Source organism: Primulina huaijiensis, chromosome 9 (genome assembly GCF_012295235.1).
Source record: "Primulina huaijiensis isolate GDHJ02 chromosome 9, ASM1229523v2, whole genome shotgun sequence".
NCBI lineage: Eukaryota > Viridiplantae > Streptophyta > Magnoliopsida > Lamiales > Gesneriaceae > Primulina > Primulina huaijiensis.
In genome coordinates, this window is record NC_133314.1 from 21,294,719 (window position 1) to 21,317,712 (window position 22,994).

Consider the following 22,994-nt stretch of genomic DNA (forward strand, 5'->3'; position numbering starts at 1 on the left):
CATATTCTGTCAACTTCAGTTCAAGGGTTTTTTTTAATTAAATATTATAAATTTAAAAAAATTATCAATCTATCAATATAAGGAAAATTGCATTAATGTAATAATCCGAGGAATTAGAATAATTCCTCGGATTTCAACTAAATCCAGAAATTCGAGGAATGATTTCTCGGATCTTGCAAAAGTTGTTCTAAAAAGAATTTTTTTTTACTAAAAATTAACATTTGAGCAATATTTATTCGGATCAAAGTTATACATATATTTGTACTGAAATGAGATCCCAATAATTTTTTTTCCCGAAAAAATTAGGCTAAAAAGTTTAACTCATAGTGCTGCTACACCAATTCTCTCAGCAATCACGTCTATCTTTTTTTTGTTTTTTTGTTTTTTGTTTGTTTTAAGGGTTTAGTCTAATTATTGTCCTGAATTGATCATATTCCCCTTCAATTTGTTATAGATTGGTCAACTTTTTTTCAAATTTATAATATTTAATTAAAAACCCTTGTTTCAAGTGATGTAACAAATTAACATATTTCATTAGTTACATGGTGTGTTGTGAAATGCAAGTTTGTGATATAAAGTTTGATATGTAAATCAAAAGATGCTCCACAAGTTTGTGAATAACATCAAGATTTCAGTTATGGAAAGCAACATATTTAGTCTAGGAGAATGAAAATGGAGAAAAAGTGCATCAGGTTGGTGGTAAGCAACTTGCTTGCCCCCCTGATTGATCCTAAGTTTGAATAGAGTGGGCCAGCAAGCCATCAAAGTCTCAATTTTTTATCCTTTTGTGAGACTATAATATAAATGTGCAATTTTAACTGAATTTCCCATCTTTCTCCTCTTTGCTCTTGACCCCAACTTGCTGACTTTTTATTGCTTCTTTTTGAAGTTTTCTGCAATAAAGAAGTCTCAAAAATTCTTTTTAGGGTGTGATTTCAAATACAATTCTTTGGCTTGAATCAACAACCCACCCATATTTTAAACCTACCATTTTATTCTACAAATTAGAGTAATATTTAATTTATTACATCCACAAAAATGATACCAAACATGATATTATTTCACAAAAACTTATGTGAGAGTCTCGTTGGTCCATTTTGTGAAACAGATTTTCACCCGACCCAATTCATGAAAATTTTTATTTTTATTTTTATTTTTTAAATTTTAAAAAAAAGTTATCATCAAACCATAAGAGATGACCCCAATTCCTTGGCTGGGAACCATTTATGAGGAAAACAAAAGACAAGCGTGCTCAACATATAATTGAAGGCAAATATCTTTCACCGTCTTCCATTACCATTAGTCAAGGTGGGAAGTTGACTAAAAACCGACGACTTTTGGAATTATTTTCTACTCATCATTATTATTTTTTTGCTATATCTAATCGATATTACGAATTCCTGGCTAGGCAAGAGGGACTCAAAAAGAACTTGCAAACCTATTAAAACTTTCATGATTATAAGAATTTTCAAAGAGTTGAACCCCTCCAAAGGAAAAAAAGAAAACAAATTAAATTACAAAAATCCTTTCCCTCGCACATGAAAAGAGAACAGCAAAACTGAAGAGAGAACGTCTACAATGGCTGGAGAATGGAAGACGATTTCTCTAGGCTACGACGTAATGGGACACAGCGGCAATAATAGACAGAGCACATAGGGTTCTGCATAAAATGCTGTACAAGTGCATTCATTTCTCATTTTTTTTCCGGTTGCCACAAACTGAAAACGAAGATCCAATTTTATGTTACATTAGACTAAAAGCTGAAAACTGTGAGATTAAGCATTCAAAAACAGATGTCATTGAATCATATAATACAACACAAAAGATCAATTGACGTGGTGACTGAAATAAAGGCGAGAGGAATGTAAAAAGAGGTGGAGACAGATTTTACTAAATCGCTATATTTAATGAAAAAAAACTAATGTATGGCCGGGGAAAGTATTGAGATGGACAACATACATGGAGGACCAAGCACGAAGAAAAGCAAGGAGCTGGATTTGTCTCACTGCTCAAAACAGTCAATAATACCTTCTCAATCCAGACCAATGTGTAGCGATGGCCCATGCCTGATTTACGTTATATTGTTCAAGATTTCTCATGCCTCCGAGTCTAATAAATCATCACAAAGTCACAAAAAACATCAGGCATGTTTTGCAAACTTTGAAAGGTGTCCTCATTCTGTTGAACTGTTCTGCAGCAGCAATAGATTTACAAATTCAATCACTAGCTGGCCTGAATCATGCCAAGTACTTGAACAAGTTGGGGTTTTCCTTGTCTCTTTCCAGATAGTCACGAGTGATCAAATCTTCAATCCTCTTCTTGATTGCTTTAACATCAGGCTTTGAAGTTACATTTCAGCTACGTCAGCATCTAAGAAGGAAAAAAAATATATCCGACAGAAATTAATGTACTTCAAGGGCAGAGGGTACCTTAAACATACGACCCAATTGCTCAACACACTCCATAACCAATTGCTGATATCCCAAAACTTTCCTGCTCTTCATGATACGCACAATTGAGGCATCAATGGCATATCGTCTGTCCTTGTCAACATCCTCGATGACCTTCTTCTTCTCATCAACTGGAGGGAGAGGGATCTACATTCAAATGAAAGTAGTGAGAGAGTCAGGTAGAAATAAATCTGTTAAAATTTTCTCCGCATTTCTTCTCATCTTCTACGAGTTCTACTCTATCTAGCATAGGGATAATGCATGAGAAAATTACCTTAATCCTTCTCATTTTGTCAGTGAACTTTGAATTAAACTCAAAAACATCAGTCTGAGAAATAGTTTTGGTGTTTGGCTCCTTGTTCAGAATCCTATATTTGGCACATGAAAGCGAATGAAGCAGCCTAACAACATCATCGTCCGATAGGTTCAACTGATTCATGATTTCCTGGTAACTCAATCTATCTGAGGCATTGAACAGAAGCAAAGCAGCAGCCTAGATAAAGGAACCACAGTTTCTAATCAATACCATATACGAAAAAGAAATCATGAATAAATGTGAAATGATCTTGGTGCTGGGACAAAACCTGATAGGTTGTCACGATCAGCTCTATTGTCTTAGGTTCAAACTTTCCATTGATGTTACAAGTACCCAGAGAATATATCCACGTAAGTTTTCTATGCTTCGTTTTTGTCTGGTAGAACTCTCTAAATACTTCCACACACTTCACCTAACACAAGTTTTTCAAAGCAATAATGAAAAGAAAGTGGTATGATAACTTTGAAAACAAATAAGATACAGCCTAATGCATTGTACCATCTCAGCTGGAAGGTTGAGATCAAAGGACTTGTAACTTGGCCAGAAACCAGTAGTCAGTACAGTCACTGTTAAGTCAATCCCTGGATTAACATTTAAATTATTGCTGAGATATTCCTCAAAGCTGGTTTGATTTTCCCTTGCTAGTGTCAAATCCGTGACCTGGTATGGATGCAATGGAAGGAAATATAATGATGTCCTAAGTTGATTCACAATAGGTAACACCAGTCAACAATCAGCAACAAGTAAGCTCACCATCCCCTCCATTTTTGATGTAAACTGACCACCACATTGCTGTTTCAACTTTGTCAGTATACTTCTCTCATGCTCATCATTAGCACTTTTATCAAATAATAGCCGCCGAGCAAGCTTTTTCCTATTGACAGAAGCCATTAAAAGAATAAAGTAAGTCACATCATGAATGACTAAACACCAACTAACCAGTTAGTTACAAAAATCACCTATAGAATTCAGCAAATAAATCCTTATCACTGATATAAGCAAGCAATTTCACAACCTGCAAGAAGATTAGAGCCTCAATCATGGGCAAACAAATGTTAAAAGTGACAGTGTAATATACATAATACATACCTTCTCCAGTGTTTCTTCAATAGCTTCATCGCTCAATTTTTCACTACCACCCTTTTTGAGAATGTTATCACAGAAAGTCGCCAGGAGTTCTGCACTGGAACTCCCAGCAACACCTTTGTTGCAAAAGACTTCGAAGGCCTCTTTAAGAGCCTAGAGAGAATAAACAAAAATGGGAAGGTTTGTATAATACCTACTGTCTCTTCTTAAAAGGTATGTGAAAAAAATTCATGAATTAGTTTCATAATCCTAACCTTATGGAAAAGTGTGTGGTTTAAGAAACAGTCATTCACATATGCCATGAATTTGTCGTGGAGCTCGATTACTCTTCTGACAAAAATCTGATTTCCATACACTGGTTAATGCTAACATCTGAAAACATACTGAAAAATAAAAAAAAAAATACGAAAAGCTTACCTGTTCTTGCAATCCAACAACATCTTTCTTTTCTGCCTGTAAAAGACACTTCTTTTAGTAAGATAAGTTGACAAATATTAAACTATTACATAAAAGCTTTTGCATAATCATTCCATGGAAAATATAACAGAGTTTCCAGAAGACCTCCTCCGAAAAAATGTTGTCACCAGAACTGGAATAATGTGCTACTTAGTGTTCTAAGGTCCAGCAGATATTATTTGGAAACCCAAAAAAAGAATAATGTCATTCTGACATTTAGAAATTATTTTTATTAACAAGTTCATGCCAGTCCACTTAAGACAAAAATGAAAGCTTTAACAGGAACCAACGTTTTGGTTATAATTACGAGAAACCACTGAAAAGGTATTGAAACGTTTTTATGGATTTCTTTGTCAAGTACAAAAATCTTTCAAACCACTTGTTCACAGGTTCCAATGTCTTCCAAGATTTTCAGAAATATGGATCTAATTTAACTCAAAACATAAAAGATTTAGTTTCCATGACAAGTTTTGGATAAACTGAGAGCAGCACATTTAGTGGAGGAGTTGATACATACTGAATTGAAGGAATGTAGACTTTTCATTTGCATCTGCCAGTTTAAATTAAATTTTCTATTGCAGTGGAGATACTTTAGGGGAAATGATAATTTTCACCAGAGCAAGAGATGATTCTAGTTTTAATTTGTGAACACAACTACACCTTTGGGAAGTATTTATCCATCTTTTTTTCTTCCTTGTTACTAAAGGGTACATGTTGAGTTCTCCTCAGTTTGTTGAATTAAATCAGCAACCTCACAACAATCATTAATCTCCCATAGAAATTAGAGTGATCATTAGCAAAATTCTAACATCATATGCATGGAATACCCATGCAAGAGAGGCAGGCATGACGGCGATTCTCAGGCCTGAGTTTGTGATTGTTTTATTGAATAGTGTTACTACTATAATATTTCCATTTTTCTTCCGAATGTAGTAATGATTTTTACACCCTTAAAATACCAGCCTGAAACTATAAAGAAGATATGAAACTGTAAGCTCCACATAGCAAAAATCGCAACTATTTTTACTGCTATAAAGCATGCAATCTATTAATCAAATAAAGCAAACTAAAAATAAATGAACACATTAAAGAAAGAAAAAAAAACCTTCTTGTTACTTGCTGCATCTTCTGCTTGTTTAACCAGAGCTGTGCCCTCAGCAGTAACATGCTGCCATGGAAACATGATACCTTAAACTTCAAATGATTTTGAAAAGGTACAGGCAGCATGAATGAATAGATACTCATTCCATAACTTAAAAAAGGAAATTTATGCACCTGCTTAAATATATTCGCAACAGGTTCTAAGCCCCGAGGTACTTTCGAGAAGAGTCTATACATCCTTGACAGATCCTCAACCTAACAGATTGGAAAGGCTATGACTTGCATATCCAGCACCATAACAAAAAAAACCAAACATGGAAACAAAGACTTCACATGTTAAGTACCTTGTCATCCCTAAGTAATGCATGACAACCTGAGTTCTCCTTTTCAAGCAGTAGGGTGGCATATACAGACAATAGCTCGTTTTGTACTTTCTACAATTAAAAAAATAATGAATATTCAATTGAATCACAAGATCCTATTAACATGAACAATTTATTCGCATCAAGACACTCAGAATGCTACACATCACCCACTTCCAGGACTCAATATCCTAGTGCAAGATCGAACCTCAAGCAACTTTGTCTCGCTACTTGAATGAAGATAATGCAAAACTCTGTCCTTCTCTCTTTTTAAACACTCCTCCGCCTGCATTTTCCAATCCGAAATTTAGCAACGAAGTGCAAAAGTGATAGGGTTAGGGACACCTTGGCTCCCATATTTCCAATTACGTCAATGCATGTTGTGCATGTGTTTTTCTCCTTTAAATTCAAGAAGGATGGAGAATTCTGAGTCAAAGGGAAATTTTACTTTTAACATATAATCTGGACACGAATCATCTACAATCCAAGTGGAAGCCTTCCGAGAATAATAAGCTGCAGAGTCATTCAGCATTGCTGCTTCGAAATCATTCTCATACTCATTCATCTGACCCATACCAATTTCGACAAAAATATCTAATACATTCTTCAACAAAGCTCGGTCAATTTGCTCTCCTTCGCGCTCTTGATCAATCTGTCAGAAATAATCATATACAGGGTCCAAAAGCAAACAGAGGTAGAAAGGCACCAAACAAAAATAATATGACAAACATACCAGAGATATAACTGCGTCTCTTACTTTCCCATTTACCTCTAAGTACACCTGGGATAACAATCCCAATACTAGGCTTAAAAACCAAACAGGAAAAGGTAGGAAGAAAAGATGAAACAGAGCAGGGGAAATGTATAAGAAACAAATGCAGAAAAATCAGCTGAAATTTGTTCCCCCTTTTGAAGCTACAAGACAAATTTACATGTATATGAGAGAGAATAGAACAAGATATCAAGAAGTCATAACAATTAAAAAGAATTTACCATGTCTCGGAAGCATGTCAAACCGACTTCTTTAAGTGCTGGGAGTGATCTTCTAGCTATGAAGTATCGATCAAGATAGTAAAAGAATCTTGACAGCCATCGAACCATGATTTTATGATTTAACCACCGGTTTACGAGTTCCCTCAACATAAACTCATCATGCTTCTCTCTCAATGAGGGTAAAACCTGTATGAAAATCAGAAATGCCAACTTATTGGAACGGTGGTACCACAATTAAATTCTAGAAACTTAGCAGGTAAACAAGCAGTGATAACTTAAGTTTTAAGATGAAGGATTCAATTTTTCCAACTAATGTTTAGTTTGAATAGAGACGGACAACTTTATATGTCAGGGGTGTAATTTTTAAAAAGCTCAAGACCACTTGGTGGCATAGTTGAAATGAGATTGTCTAATATTGTTCACATAGTTTGATTCAGCCAAATGGCATGGAAACTTGTTCAAGAAAATGTATCTCTTTTAATTAAAAAAACATTGTTTTGTCACAAAAAGTGATATTTCGTTGATCTTTTATTTTAAAAATTAGATGCTTAAAAAGCACGGAACCAAATAATAGTAAAATGTGGTTTTTAAGCCTTCTACTTCAGCTTCCCATTAAAAAATTTAAAAAGCATTTTTCATATTAAATCCAAACAAAATAGCGTTTCTATTATAAAAAATAAAAAAAATTCAAAAGGAAAGTACATAATAAATTGTTTCTTTTAAGCCATCTGCTTACATAGTCAACAAAAGATGACTATAGATCATCAACCAACTAAATGTCTCAATTCATTGCACAAACTGTACTGTTTTTTTCCTATCTCAATATTTAAGCAGATTTTGCACCCTGTTTGTGATCGATCAAACCTCTGCGTGGTAAGAATGAACTCCACATGCCTTGGCACTGACATAAATAAGGTTCTCTGTAGTTTTCTGCCATCTGGAAACTTAAAACCCACTCAATAACCATCCTCCAATCCATAGGTAAGAAAGTCTTGTCAGAAAAGTAAAGGTTCTCCATAGTTATTTAAGACTAAATGTGCCTTGTGATTCAACAGATATCTTAATCGCTAAAGTTGCTGATGAGTTCAAATAACATGAATGAATTTGTCAAATCATAAAGACAAGTAGGATCAACAAACAATAGACACGAGATGGAGTAACTCCACGTCATTTACATATATTTGTATGGAATCAAATGAAAATTGGCCGTAATGTTAATAAACTGAGGCACCTGAAGCAAGGTTAACAGAGTTTATATCATGAAAAGACTGATCACATTTTAAGATTGTCTATAGAGGTAACTTGCAATGAAGGAGATTCTACTTTGTAAAGTTGCTTATTTTACAAAATGTAAAGAAATCATCCCCAAAATACGGCAAACCTGTGGGGGCATGCAAGTATGAATTGAACTTTACCGTCGATGTAATGTACGCTTCAAAAGCCTCCTTGTACTTTTCATACAGTGGTTGAGAATAATCATGTGGGGGCTTTTGAGTACACATGTTATAAATTGTTCTGTAAATCAGAATTAGGAGACATGCATTAAGTACGTTAATTATGGTCTATGAAATCAAGAGAATAATACAAAGAACTAATTGATACGTGTAGAGCGTCATGTAGTCTTCTGAGCTGAACTGTGGCTCTGGTAATCCTTCCAGAATTTTTATCAGTTTTGTAATCCCCTTTTGCATAATATCCCATCCCTGTTCTAAATCAATTATGTTCCGCTGGTTCATCGACATCTTCTATATCTGGCCAATATCAACTACTTAATTCTGATTCCAAACATGACATCATTTAAACAGTAAAACAGATCAATCTGAACAAAAAATTATCACGGAAACTCAAATTTTTTAGACAATTCAATACAATGAGCTCGATAGCATTTGCAAATATCTTCATCTTTATAAAGAAGTTATCGGTAGCTTCAATAATAACTACGATACTAGGTACCCTTGACATACTATCATTGAGAATAAAAAACAGGCAGCTGAAATAAGTCTTAAGTAGTACAAAGCAAACAAATGAAATAGGAAAATCAACGTAAAATTACAAAGGATTATAAATGACATGTAATGCCACAGCAAAATGACATAAATTATCAAACCTAGACAACATTTATTTTTTAAGAGAACCATCACTCAGAAATCTACACTAATTCCGATCACAATATGTTACAATGCTAAACAATCTTATAAATCAGCAAAAAAGAAACTCACTACAAAAAAAAACGAAAAAAATATTGGATTTCACCATTACATGAGTAAGGCACAATACGCTCAAACGTTTCCCACAAATTTTTTTTCTGAAGAGTCTTTCCTGCAGTCAAAACTCCCTATCAAAATAAATGACAAATTCATAAATAAAAACGATTGCAAGAGCATTTATTGCTATTAATTATCAATTACAGGAGAACTGAATTTATACTGTGGCCAAGAATTATCACCAAGACAACAGCAAATTCAAAATAAAATCACAGCAGATAAAGAAACACCATCAAATATCCAACATACCTCCCCGCCCAATAATCATACCAGTAACAATTCGAAAAATAAAACCCTAACAAGGAGTATAATGGCAGCCAAACACGATCAAGAATCATACTGATACCAGAAACACGAGATGATCGAACGAATCGCCAGCAGAATATACGAACACCAGCACCAGTACCAGCCCACAATAGAAAAACGCCCAACACACATACATAGTTAATCTATACGCAGATAGAGAATACCTGAGGAGAAAATCTGAGCGAGAAGCGAGTGAATCTCTCTCGTCTATATTTTTTCCCGTCTATATATATATATATACACATTATAATATATTTCCCCAAAATTCTATAAGTGGGACTGCGGTCCTCCCAGTTATTGCAATCTAACCCCTAAGCTATAACTGATGTTCATTTAAACCCTCATATAATAAAATCTATTGCGTGATCCCATTTCAATTATGAGATGACACGATTATTGGGAGGTGTAATTTAAATTATGAAAAATTAATAAAAATAAGAAGTTATGTAGTTATTTATATGATATTTTCTTATGAATCAATTTTATGAGACGTATTTTATATTCGTCCAACTTATGAAATAAATATTTTTTTGTCAAAAATATTTTTTTCACTCTATATATGTATCAAGTCAACTCATTTCACATATATAAATTTGTGAGAGCGTCTCATAGTTATTGGTTAGACAATTCATAGTTATTTTATCTAATGTACCAATCAGTACTAACTCTATATATCAATTTAATTTGGCAAAAATTTGTGTGAGACGGTCTCACAGATCGTATTTTGTGAGAGAGATCTCTTGTTTGGGTCATCCATAAAAAAATATTATTTTTTATGTTAAGAGTATTACTTTTTATTGTGAATATCGGTAGGGTTAACCCGTCTCGCAGATAAAGATTCGTGAGACCGTCTCACGAGATACATGCTCTTTAATTTTTATTTTAAATTAGTTCAAATATTGTATTCAATTTGGGAAAGATTTTGTTATAGTACGGTTTCAAACTCGACTTTTAATCCAAGTATAAGTGGCATCTGGACAGTACTATAATTCATCGATAACTAAATCAAACAATAACACAACTAAGGAACTAATTTGATATGTTCATGTTCCAAGAACTATTCGATTTTTACACAAAAATTTCCAACTCGATTTATGAAAATGTATTAATTTTTTATGTTTAAATTATATTTTCACGACAAATTAATTTTTTTTATTAATTATGTTATGAATAAATATTGTATAACGTATGTTGATTTAACTGAAAAATATTATTATTTTTTCTATTGGTATGAAAAAATCGACAAGTCTCATGGAGATCAATGATACATGGGATCTACTATTTTTTATATTAAAATATTATTTTTATTGTTTTTTTAAAAAAGAATATTAAATTATGGGTTTTAAAAAATATCGTATTTTTAAAAAAATTATAAACAATGTCGTAAGTTTTTTTAAAAAAAATTATGAACAATATCGTAAGTTGAGTCTCGGCGTTCTTAAACAATATTTGATAAAAATATATTTTCGAATATTTAATCTTGTGTTTGGATTGAAAGATTTGAGTGGATTTGATTTCCAAATGCACACTCTAAAGCTATTGTATTTGTTTGTTCCAAAAATAGAATAAATGATTTAAAATCTTTTATGTTAATTAAGTACATTTTTATGTTTTAATAGAATCTCACATATTTTTAAATATTTCACATAATCTTGTATTTTATTTGCAGGATTTTTATTGATATTTATAAACTTTTTCATAGAACTCATAATATAGTATTTTTTTACTTATGGATTTAATTTACAAAAGACGATAAATAACTCGATTTTAAATTTATCGCAATTAAATTTCAATTATTCAAGTCAATTCAACATGTTTATTTTAAAAATTAATATTTTTAAAAAACATGGAACAATAATTTTCTATATTAATAAATTATCAAAATTAAAATAGTTTCATTCAAGTTAAATAAAATTTTTTATGAAAAAAGTATATTAATTTTGTATTTGACAATATATCTAACAACAAAATAAATAAGAGAATTATGTATACCTAAACATAAAGAATAAATACGTTAAATATTTGTAATTATTGTAATTTTTTAAAAAAAATTATATATTTAATTTCATATAATTATCTTTATATATGTGTCTATAAATGTTTAAAAGTATATTAATGTATCAATCATTAAAAGTATATTAATGTATCAATCAATCACACACGTAATATTTTTCGTAAAAAATAAATTTATATAAAATAAAAATAAAAAATTTTAAAATTGTATTTTAAATTTCAATGCGAAGCTAGTATAATACTATAATAGAATTATTATTTAATTTAAAATAACAAAGGAACGTAACAACATAAATCTAGGATGGAAACATATTCTTGAAAAATCAGCCGAAAATAAGATGAAGACCAACATAAAGATATGTCTTTTGGAAACGAAGACAAACAGAGCCCAGTTCTTTAAGCTTTTGGTTTAGCAAAAATGGAATTTGTTTTCTTTCGGGGTACGTCTCTTGTGAGACGGTATCATAAATCTTTATATGTGAGACGGATCAATCCTACCTATATTCACAATAAAAAGTAATACTCTTAGCATAAAAAGTAATACTTTTCATGGATGACCCAGATAAGTGATCCGTCTCACAAAATATGACTCGTGAGACCGTCTCACACAAGTTTTTGCCTTCTATCAGAGCTTATAGACAACAAAACGCTAACATGATTGACTCATAGTGGGAAAAAAGATCAAAAAGCGATTATTACAAATTTACAATAGAAGAGAGTGAATCATATGCATCACAACTAACTTTTTTGCCACGAGACTTTATTGCTGAGAAAAGCAGCTTCGAGACCAAAGTTTGTCAATCAGACAGAAAAAGGGACAAAATTTATTCGTAAAATTCACATCATCACAAGCACCAACGTGAAGATGGGCCAAAATTTTTATTCGTATTGAAGGTGATTCCATTGCACAAAAAGGTCACAGATTTACGAAGAGATACAGCCTCGTAGCCATTCTGGATCCGCACAAGTCCGATGGGGGAATGTGTGCAGGTGGAACTCCTCTGCCCTTCATCTGTGCACGGTTAGCAGCGAATAGAACACCGATGGTACTCTAAACCTTGTCCAAACACAAAATTTACAATGCCACAACCAGTAAAAACACTCAAGAAAACGTACGACACCAATGGAACCGATTTTACCAAGAAGATTTCGCACCATTTCCAACTTCAACCAAAAGATTGAAGCTGCCATTATTGAAAACTGGTGAAACGACACTCTCCACGAAGGTTCCTCCATCCAAAAACTTTGCTGGAACTCCATCAACAATCATGTCCCTAAACGTCCCTGATTTCGGATCATAAATGACTCAACTCTCCTCTTCTCTTAGAAACACGACTTCACCATCCCCCACATAGCACAAAGGCTTAACTAAATCCGGCCCACTATCACGATTTATACTGAATTTGGTCCAAGAATCTACCAGACCATACTCTTTCATAATCCAAACATCAATTCCATCGCCACCTATACTGTCAATCATACAAAGACACCCTCCAAGAACAAGAAGTTTGTAGAACACAAACATGTCTACATCAACGCTACTTGGAGCAGGAATTTCATCGAACGCCTCACGAACAAAGTCAAAAGCCGCAATGACCAATGCGTAACTGGATTCCCGACTACTGGCCAACCAATGAATGGCTCCATTCACAAAAGCACCAGAGGCCATTTCAGAGTCAGCATGATCATAAGGGGAACTATCAAGCCTTTTCCAAACACCACTTTTCACGGAATACACATCCACGAACGTATCATCACAATCTGGCTCATATTCATTATCAGTATCAAAACGTGAAAGTGTAACAATCTTGTAATCATTACTGGAACTATCATATCCAAATCCATGCATGCTAAACCTCCCTGGTTTGTACAAAGCCACGGGAGAATCTGGAACACGCACCTTCTGCAGAGTAATGGGATTCACCAAAATCTTGTCATCTTCTTCATTTAGTAAGAATACCAAGCCATTAGAAGAACCCACGATCTAGCCCAAGTATCTGGTAACCACTCGAGATTCCTTGAAAAGCCATCCACTTGGATCGTGGATATGGTATGAAGGGAGTGAGAAGGGGAGATGAGAATGAGATTCTTTGGTGGGTTTTGGAAATGAATTGCTGGCTCGAAAGTAGATCCTTCCATGGTTTTGACACGCACCTGCACTTGCCTACGGATTTCGCAGGAAGTCTGGAGAGGATTTCGATCAAGATTTCTTGGGGGAGCTGGGAAGTCATCGTATCAGTTGAGGGTTCAAGGATCGGAGAGAGTACTATTCCATATTTTAATATGATCATATCCTATGAACATAATGTCGATATATATTGATGATCAAAAAATTAATATTTTTTTTATAATTTTGGTATGTAAATATTCAAATTTACGTTATGATTATGTAAATTAAGTTTTGTTTTACTTTGATTATTTTTGATAGATTACTAGATGAAGATGTCTCAACATCATTTTACAGTTCGGTAAAAAAATGACTAAAACCAAATCATAACCTAAATTACATCACCAAAACCCAAATTTCAATATTGCAAGACCAAAATACAAAATAGGTAGATTTAGATGGTCATTTTAGCTATTTTCCATTTTTTAAATTCATCAATTACAAGCCATGTTATTTGACAAGTTTATTCATGTTTTCAAAAATATTTCTAATACAAACATTGTGTGAAGCTGAATATTTAGAGAGTGTTCGTGTATGCATTATGTACAACTTCACAAGGCAATGGCCAATGTGGATGATGCATACTCGGTCCACAGTTTTGTAATAAAATTTTACGATCCCGACCGAACTCATGAGCTTGCAGACAAGGTGTGATCGCAGCCAAGTACAGAAGATTCACTCATTTACATCAGAGAGTTGAATTATCCACAAAATAGAACTTGCCACTTTCGAACATCCATAATTCATACAGATATAACAACGATAAATATCCATTTCAATCCATCAAGATGTTACGGTCGATACGGATACATACATATATAAATGGCTCACACCATATACATACACAAATGGTTCGATACTCTATAAGGACACGATCTTGATGATGCGAAATATCAGTTATCGGATCAAGCAGCTGCCTCATCCAAATGTTTCTTTTCTTCAAGCTTGCTCGCATGTACCGTGAGCAATTCACGTTTCACGATCTGCTGCAATGAACAACATCTTCACTTCATCAAGAAACTTTGCTTGGTATTAAAAATAATTAAATTTTTCTTCCACTTTTGTATTTCGCATGTACATATGTATAAGGTGACTCAAACGCAGAATTGTTAAAGTCTCCAGGCACCAAATGATATGTGGAGAAAGAACAGCAAACGAACCTCTAGTAGTTTGTATTTGGTTTGATACCTCAAATAGCTTGAAACTCTACTTTCCTCTTGTTTTAAGCACTTTTCAACCTACATCACATATATGGTGAACAAAAATAAGACATCAACGAGTCGTCGCACAGTTTTCATATATCGAATCTTCCGATATATTATACATTAAATTCTCCACCACACTGATTGTATATCCTATAGAATGTAACATAAGATCCTCACTAACATCTTCAATAGCAAAACTATAGACTTGGGATCGACCTTAACCATGTAATTCTCATAGGACATAATCGAAATCCAGTCCAGGGCTTTTTTTGAATAGAATTCGGCCGTGGCATTAACCATTGCTTCTTCAAAGTCTTTTTCATTGTATTTCAATGAATCCGCACCTATCACCACATATATATCCAAAATTTCTTTGACAAAAGTTTGATCAATCTGTTCACCTTCACGCTCCCTGTTGATCTGAAAACACGTGGTCACCGCATCACCTCTATCATGAACTCAGACTTAAAATTAAACCAGTGTATCAAGACAGTTATATATGTGTGTGTTTTTAGTATAACAATTAACCATAGATTTAGAAATTCATCATTCTTCAGCAGTGATAAACTGGAAGAAAACTCACCAAAGATAGAATTGCGTCTGTAACTTTCCCATTGATTTCACCGCAAATCTACAGAATATATAGGAGAAATTATTATCAGATTTAATGAAACACGACAGCAGTAATGATTCGGCATTCAAAAATCAAGAAGATTATCACAGACCAGTTTATAGAAGGCCAAGTAACTGGTTTCTTGAAGTGATACTAATCCCGCCTTCGGTATATAGTATCTTTCAAGGTAAAAACAAAATCTCGAGAGCCATCGAGTCAAAATTTTAAAGTTAGTCCATTGTTTCAACAATTCTTTCAATAAATCTTGATTCTCCTTTCCCCTTAAAGATGGCAATACCTGGAAATCATGACGATTGGGAGAAAACTCAGCACCTTTTCAAGTTGGTTCGCATATATATTTATTAGCAAAAGACAAGCGAAATAATACTGTTTAAAGGGTCAAAGTAATGTTTTAAGAAACACTATAATCAGATTTGAAAAATTCGTTTCATTTTGGTTTTGAGGGCAACAAAATAAGCATGTACAACAGCAGAAATCTTTATCAGATATACTCAACTAAAATCCTATCAAACAGTTAGTTGGTTAAATGATAGTTGGTCGGTTAATAAGCTGTTAGATGATAGTTAGCTTACTAATTAGTTTAAAGGATATAAATTGTATTCAAGAATTGAATAAGTAAGTTTTGACAGAAGAGAAGAGACGACTCTCCATTTTATTTCCAATCCTTGAGTTCCTACGTAATATGGTATCAGAGCAGGAGCTTCCTCACACAATGATCTACCGATCAGAGATCTAAGCTTCAGACCGATTCTTCGCTCCATCGCTCCACACATCTTCAGAAACGTAATTCATGGCTTCCGGAAATTCATCGACTTCGTTGCGTTCCAATGGTCAATCCGCCATTGATGATCCGATGAGTCCCTACTATCTGCACCACTCAGATATTCCTGGTCTCACATTGGTCTCACAACCGCTCACCGGAGATAACTACTCGTCTTGGAGCAGGGCCATGAAGATTGCACTTTCAGTCAAAAATAAATTAGGATTTGTTGATGGCACAATCGCTAAACCTTCAGCGGCAGAGTTGAATTTACTCAATTACTGGACTAGAAGCAACAATATTGTCATCTCGTGGATCTTGAATTCAGTTTCCAAAGATGTTCTATTCTCAGACTCTGCTGCAGCCATTTGGGAAGATCTCAGAGAAAGATTCCAGCAACACAATGGGCCTCGTATATTTCAATTGAGGCGTGATTTGATAAACTTACGACAAGAACAAGACTCAGTCAGTGTCTATTTCACCAAGCTTAAAGCACTTTGGGAAGAATTGAATAACTTTCGACCAATGTGCTGTTGTGGTAGATGCAATTGTGAGGGAGTAAAAAGGATCGAAGCACATTTCCAGATGGACTACATCATGACCTTTCTCATGGGTCTAAAAGATTCGTTTGCTCAAGTTCGTACTCAAGTCCTATTGATGGATCCCATTCCTCCTATCAATCGAGTTTTCTCACTGGTCGTTCAAGAAGAACGCCAAAAGGACATGAGAGTTCAATCTACGGGTCTCAATCCAACAGGAGGCATGGCTTTCTCTGTCAAGACGGATCAGCACCAGCCACAATTCAAGGCAAGAGGGCCGCCAAAAACACACCGAGGCACGCATCGAGAACGCCCTTTTTGCACCAAGTGTAACATACATGGTCACACGGTGGATACTTGTTACAAGATACATGGCTACCCTCCAGGGTATAAGCAGCGCGGAAACTACTCAACTAAACCAAACGCTATTAGTGCGAATCAGATATCAGGGCCATATAATTCTACCGAGGAAGTTGATTCTTCATCAAATGTGTTTCAAAGCTTTAGCAAAGACCAGATGGCACAATTAAGGACAATTTTCACTCAACATTTATCATCCTTTGACAGTCCTCACAACTCGGCAAATGAATCCATTAGTACTCATGTCACAGGTACCTGTTTATCTACATTTGATTCTCACACTCTGAAAGCTACAGCATGTTGGGTTATTGATTCCGGCGCAACCAGACACATTTGTTCAAATGCATCTTTGTTTAAATCCATCACACCTATTAGCAGTTCGACAGTCATGCTGCCCGATCACACCACGATCACGGTTAATTTATGTGGTGAAGTTAGACTTGGAGATTCATTGATTCTTGAAGATGTTTTGTACATTCCAGCCTTCAAATTCAATCTATTGTCTGTGAGTTGCCTACTTGCCAACACCACCTCTGTGATCGGCTTTTGTCATGACTCATTTGTTATCCAGGAAACCATGACGAAGAAGACGATTGGCAAGGGTAGGAAAATCAACGAGCTATATGTTCTTGATTCAGTTTCAGAGTATAAGAAGGAGTCTATAAATCAGGTATCGGTGGATTTATGGCATTGTAGACTTGGCCATCCATCTGTTAGAGTAATGGAACTTTTGAAAGACCCTTTACAATACAGTACACTTCAACTGGGTAAATGTAAGTCATGTCTCATATGCCCGATAGCTAAACAACGAAGATTGCCATTTATCTCAAATCATAATGTGTCTGCTTGTCCATTTGATCTTATACATTGCGATGTTTGGGGACCGTGCCACATTTCCACGCAAAATCAGCAACGTTATTTTCTGACTTTAGTGGATGATTGTTCTCGATTTACATGGATATATCTACTTCACCACAAATCTGATGCACAGAGTATTGTTTCCAGATTTTGCACCATGATTGAAACTCAGTTCCTAACAAAGATCAAAGTGTTTCGCACTGACAATGCAAAAGAACTTGCTTTCACAGATTTATTCCTTCAAAAGGGCATTATACATCAGTTCTCCTGTGTTCAAACTCCGCAGCAGAACTCGGTGGTTGAACGAAAACACCAACACTTGCTCAATGTAGCAAGATCCTTACTTTTCCAGTCACGTGTACCAGCTAGGTTCTGGGGAGAGTGTGTATTGACTGCCACTTATCTAATCAATCGCGTACCTTCTCATTCAAACAACAGCAAGTCCCCGTATGAAATTCTGTACAAGAAAAGTTTTGATTACTCGCTCCTAAGGACATTTGGATGCCTCGCCTTTGCTTCCACACTGGCAAGTAATCGTGACAAACTGTCACCTAGAGCTCGTGCGTGTGTTTTCATAGGTTATCCCCCGGGCATTAAAGGTTACAAATTGCTTGACATCAGCAGCAGAGAAGTGTTTGTTTCCAGAGACGTGATTTTTCATGAAAGTACATTCCCTTTCATGTCGATTCATTCAGAGGTAGACATCGATCCATTCCCTCAAATTGTCCTACCTCTTCCATTCAACATGCAGAAAGCGGACACGGCCACTCCACATCAATCTCATTCATTACTTGAATCAAGTTCCAACTGTCCAACAGACACCACATCGTCAGCCATGATCCCTCATCGCACATCATCTAGAATCACACAAACCCCGTCATATCTTCGTGATTACCATTGCAATTTACTGCAATCCAAAGCACCACTACATTCCAGGCTTCTATACCCATTGACAGCATACATTTCCTATGACTCATTATCACCTTCATATCGAAACTTTGTACTCAATGTTTCATCTCAATATGAGCCACAATTTTTCCATCAAGCTGTCCATCTCCCTCAGTGGCGAAAAGCCATGAACGAGGAACTGGAAGCCATGGAAGCCAATCATACATGGTCAATTGTTCCCTTGCCAACAGGAAAACACTCCATCGGATGTAGGTGAGTGTACAAAATCAAATATGCATCGGATGGGTCCATTGATCGACACAAGGCTCGGCTTGTAGCCAAAGGATATACTCAACAAGAGGGTATCGATTTCTTTGAAACATTTTCGCCAGTAGCTAAATTAGCTACTGTCAAAGTATTGCTTGCTCTAGCAGCTAGCCACCATTGGCAACTTTCTCAACTCGACGTGAACAACGCCTTCCTTAATGGCGACTTATCGGAGGAAGTTTACATGGACATGCCCCAGGGGTATTCAAAACAGATCTCACGTGAGCATTCATCCACCAAGCTTGTCTGTAAACTGCACAAATCGATTTACGGACTTCGTCAGGCGTCTCGACAGTGGTACACCAAGTTTTCTCAAGCATTAATTCAGTCAGGATTCAACCAATCTCAATCTGATCACACCTTATTCACAAAAGGTTCAGGATCTTCTTTCATTGCTCTACTCGTCTATGTAGACGATATCATCATTGCAGGCCCTTCTTCTCATCTTATTCAAACATTAAAGGCATCTCTCCAAGGTCTCTTTAAACTCAAAGATTTGGGTTCACTTAAATACTTTCTTGGGCTTGAGATTGCAAGATCTAAGCAGGGGATTTGTCTCTCTCAACGACTTTACACTTTAAAACTTTTAGAGGACACTGGATTATTGGCCAGTAAGCCTGTTATAACTCCCATGGAACCTCGTCTGCACTTAAACAATCATGATGGCGAGCCACTTGAAGATATCTCCCAGCGACTCATTGGTCGCCTTCTATATCTCACTTTATCACGCCCCGACATTGTTTTTGCAGTCCACAAACTCAGTCAGTTTGTGTCTAAGCCTCGGACAACACATATGCAGGCAGTAAACCATCTTTTACGCTATCTCAAATTGGTTCCTGGTCAAGGAATATTTTTTCCTGCATCGTCTACCACCCAACTTCGGGCCTTCTCTGATGCTGATTGGGCAGCTTGCACAGACACAAGGAAGTCAGTCACAGGCTTCTGTGTATTCCTTGGTGATGCCTTGATCTCCTGGAAAGCAAAGAAGCAAGCCACTATCTCCCGTTCATCCACTGAAGCAGAGTATCGGGCATTGGCTAGCACTACAAGCGAAGTCATGTGGCTCATACAACTACTTCAAGACTTTAATATTTCAACTCCTATACCAGCTATTGTGTTCTGTGACAACCAATCCGCAATACATATCGCCAACAATCCAGTATTTCATGAGCGGACAAAACACATCGAGATCGATTGTCATTTTATTCGGAGAAAAATAGCAGATGGTTCAATCAAACTAATCCCTATTAGTTCCAACTTACAACTTGCGGACATGTTTACCAAACCTTTACCATCCACTACCTTGACAACATTATTATCCAAGATGTCTATAAAAAATGTTTATAGTACATCTTGAGGGGGGATATCAGATATACTCAACTAAAATCCTACAGTTAGTTGGTTAAATAATGGTTGGTCGGTTAATAAGCTGTTAGATGATAGTTAGCTTACTAATTAGTCTAAAGGATATAAATTGTATTCAAGAATTGGATAAATGAGTTTTACAGAAGAAATGAGATAACTCTCCATTTATTTTCAATCCTTGAGTTCCTACGTAATAATCTTCTAACCTTGGAAGAGATGTAGTCGTGAAACGTTTTTCCATATTGATCGTACATTTTCCGAGTGTCAGAACCAAGTGGATTAGGATAACATACCTCATAAACACACCTGGTTCATGATGTAAGGAAGCACTATTTTCACAAAAATTTAACCACAATATTCACAAATAACCGGTGCAGTATCCTTCATTTCATCAATCTTAGGATGATCAAACTCATTTCAGTGCACAAATATTCAGTTTTGAATCACTTGAACATTACAACCCACATCCGGCAAATCACAATATCGACCTATGCAGAGATAAATTCCTTGTCTTGAAATGGTAACGTAGGAACCACAGATTTTCAATAAAGTTTCAAGCTTGATTCAAACATACAGATAAATCAATAGAGATAAATTTCATGTCTGGAAATGATTTCATAACACGACTTCAGAGTAACGAAGTACTAAGACGAGGATACGTGTAAAACCGCATGTACTCATCTGAAGTGAATATCTGAGAAATGCCTGGTCCTTCATGTTCAAGATGGTGGATAAGCTTGTCGATGCCTTCCTGCAAAATAGGCCACGCCTCCTCAAAAGTCCGAGCATTTTTCACGGCGCCGGAGGCACTGTCAGACATCTTCAGGGCGGAGATGGTGGAGATGAGAATTGTCAAGTGAGAGGAGAGAAATCATTGACCGAACGACTTGCAACAATTTCTCGGGCGTCTACAGATATTAGCTAAAAAAACGGTCTACAGATATTGATTAGTTGACTAAGTCTAAAGTCAACATCAGACAAATTATTGAAAAAAAAAAAGGAAAACATTAAAATATATGGGAATCTGCTGTAAAAATGGATTGAGATGCTCGAGTGATCCATCCCGTCCTAACTAATTTGGCAGGCTTGGTTCGAGAAATTCCCAACCCACCCAAATAGCAGCCGGCTCGCCCATCAAGTGATGGGTTGCGAGTCAACCGTGCGGTCCCAACTCATCAAATATAAATAAAAATTGATAAGTTCGTCTTCTCACCAAATATGCAACTAGGTTGACAAATTTTCAATTGATCAAATGATTTTGACATATTCGAGTCGATCCGTCCCATTGGTTTATTTTAACAATTATAATTATAAAGCAGAAACAACTTTGCTGACAATTACATATTTTTTTATTTTGTCAGAAGACTCCTACAACTATTTTGTTGAATATATTTTCGTTTCAAAGTGTACTCCCGTTAAAAAATGCGGACTTAGCGACGATTTGTTCTAGATGGTCACAAAATGTAAAGGTGACTAATTAAATGTCAGTGTTTTCTTGTAGTGGATCCGCAATATTTCCATCTCCCCGTATAACATCACACATTTGTTTTGTAATAAAATTTATATCTAAATTTTAATTATCCTAAATTAAATCGAACCATCTTAAACTTATATCAATACATATCATTAAATTAAATTGATCAAAACTACAAGTGTACTGATCAACCTACGATGTTACAAGATTTCTTGAACAGACAAATCGAGCTGCTCAACTATTTCGATATGATAGAGTTTATTCATCAGCATAACTTGAACCAAGCCGTTTTAGCAGAACAAATCAACTTGAAGATCATTCTGTTAACATTCTATGAAGACAAACAGACTATCTTCAAGTTTATAATAAAATTGTCAGCAAGGACAAAAGATATGAGATTTATTAGTCATCACTTGCAGCTAGTGTCCGAGAAATTTGAATTGACCATTATTATATCCGACAACAAGATAAGGATACGTGACAATATCTGCACAATTATCGGCTACCCATTACATTTGTAAGTACCATGTATATTTATTAACGTTGAGACCAACATCTAAAAATAAGGAATGCAACAAGACTGAAGACCTCTCTTGGAACTGCTACTGTTTTATTAATCTTCATCAATCATTAAAATCACACAACCTTTCTCAAAAGATTCATCTTTAATTTGTTCTTGCACACGCACTAAGTTTTTCATCAGATCGATTAAATATCAATATTGTGCACTTCGTATTCTCACTTATCTTTTATACACGAGCGTTGTTGTATTGTGATAATCAATCATAAATGTCAAAAGTCTGTTTCTGAACAGATCAAGTTGAAGTAAAGAGTGTTAAGAATTTTAGCTCATTAGGGTTATTGAACCGAGCTGAAGTGAGTTTGCACAAGTTATTGTACCGATCAAATCTTCTAGTAAAATTCTTCTCGAAATAGAAAAAGGAGAGACATAGTAGCTTAGCATTCGAACTTCCATAAACAAATTCTTGAGATTGTTATATGTGTTGATAAGTCCACTCACATAAAGTGAGCTGTTGCATTTATATATATTATACTCACTATGTAATTTG

At 35.2% G+C, this 22,994-nt stretch overlaps 2 protein-coding genes and 1 pseudogene across 4 annotated transcripts in view; all 3 read right to left on the bottom strand.

Annotated features, from left to right (window-relative positions):
* Positions 1-1,754: 1,754 nt before the first annotated feature.
* Positions 1,755-22,994, bottom strand: part of LOC140984344 (cullin-1-like) — a 40,267-nt gene continuing 19,027 nt past the window's right edge. Inside the window, exons 2-20 of one of the 2 annotated variants that reach the window (XM_073451687.1) lie at positions 8,367-8,551; positions 8,180-8,279; positions 6,765-6,950; positions 6,505-6,552; positions 6,220-6,423; positions 5,980-6,057; positions 5,754-5,843; positions 5,584-5,664; positions 5,414-5,476; positions 4,270-4,305; positions 4,107-4,193; positions 3,856-4,005; positions 3,726-3,781; positions 3,520-3,640; positions 3,265-3,426; positions 3,035-3,178; positions 2,725-2,943; positions 2,430-2,597; positions 1,755-2,339 (exon numbers count right to left, since the gene is read on the bottom strand). In XM_073451687.1, the coding sequence (XP_073307788.1) occupies positions 2,238-2,339; positions 2,430-2,597; positions 2,725-2,943; positions 3,035-3,178; positions 3,265-3,426; positions 3,520-3,640; positions 3,726-3,781; positions 3,856-4,005; positions 4,107-4,193; positions 4,270-4,305; positions 5,414-5,476; positions 5,584-5,664; positions 5,754-5,843; positions 5,980-6,057; positions 6,220-6,423; positions 6,505-6,552; positions 6,765-6,950; positions 8,180-8,279; positions 8,367-8,506 (2,235 nt within the window). In that variant the 5' untranslated portion in view covers positions 8,507-8,551 and the 3' untranslated portion in view covers positions 1,755-2,237. Of the gene's footprint in view, positions 2,340-2,429; positions 2,598-2,724; positions 2,944-3,034; positions 3,179-3,264; positions 3,427-3,519; positions 3,641-3,725; positions 3,782-3,855; positions 4,006-4,106; positions 4,194-4,269; positions 4,306-5,413; positions 5,477-5,583; positions 5,665-5,753; positions 5,844-5,979; positions 6,058-6,219; positions 6,424-6,504; positions 6,553-6,764; positions 6,951-8,179; positions 8,280-8,366; positions 9,504-22,994 lie in introns of those variants that run through there. The other variant, XM_073451685.1, reaches the window with a different exon arrangement.
* Positions 12,108-13,611, bottom strand: LOC140985351 (F-box/kelch-repeat protein At3g06240-like; annotated as a pseudogene).
* Positions 14,166-21,368, bottom strand: LOC140985177 (cullin-1-like). 2 transcript variants are annotated; one of them, XM_073452947.1, is made up of 7 exons: positions 21,110-21,368; positions 20,657-20,756; positions 15,445-15,630; positions 15,303-15,350; positions 14,936-15,139; positions 14,675-14,752; positions 14,166-14,497 (listed from the first exon to the last, which is right to left on the bottom strand). In XM_073452947.1, the coding sequence occupies exons 1-7, from the start codon at positions 21,268-21,270 to the stop codon at positions 14,420-14,422; spliced, it is 855 nt and encodes a 284-aa protein (XP_073309048.1). In that variant the 5' UTR covers positions 21,271-21,368; the 3' UTR covers positions 14,166-14,419. The 2 variants fall into 2 exon arrangements, with proteins under 2 accessions (XP_073309048.1, XP_073309047.1); XM_073452946.1 differs by having other exon boundaries at positions 14,166-14,500.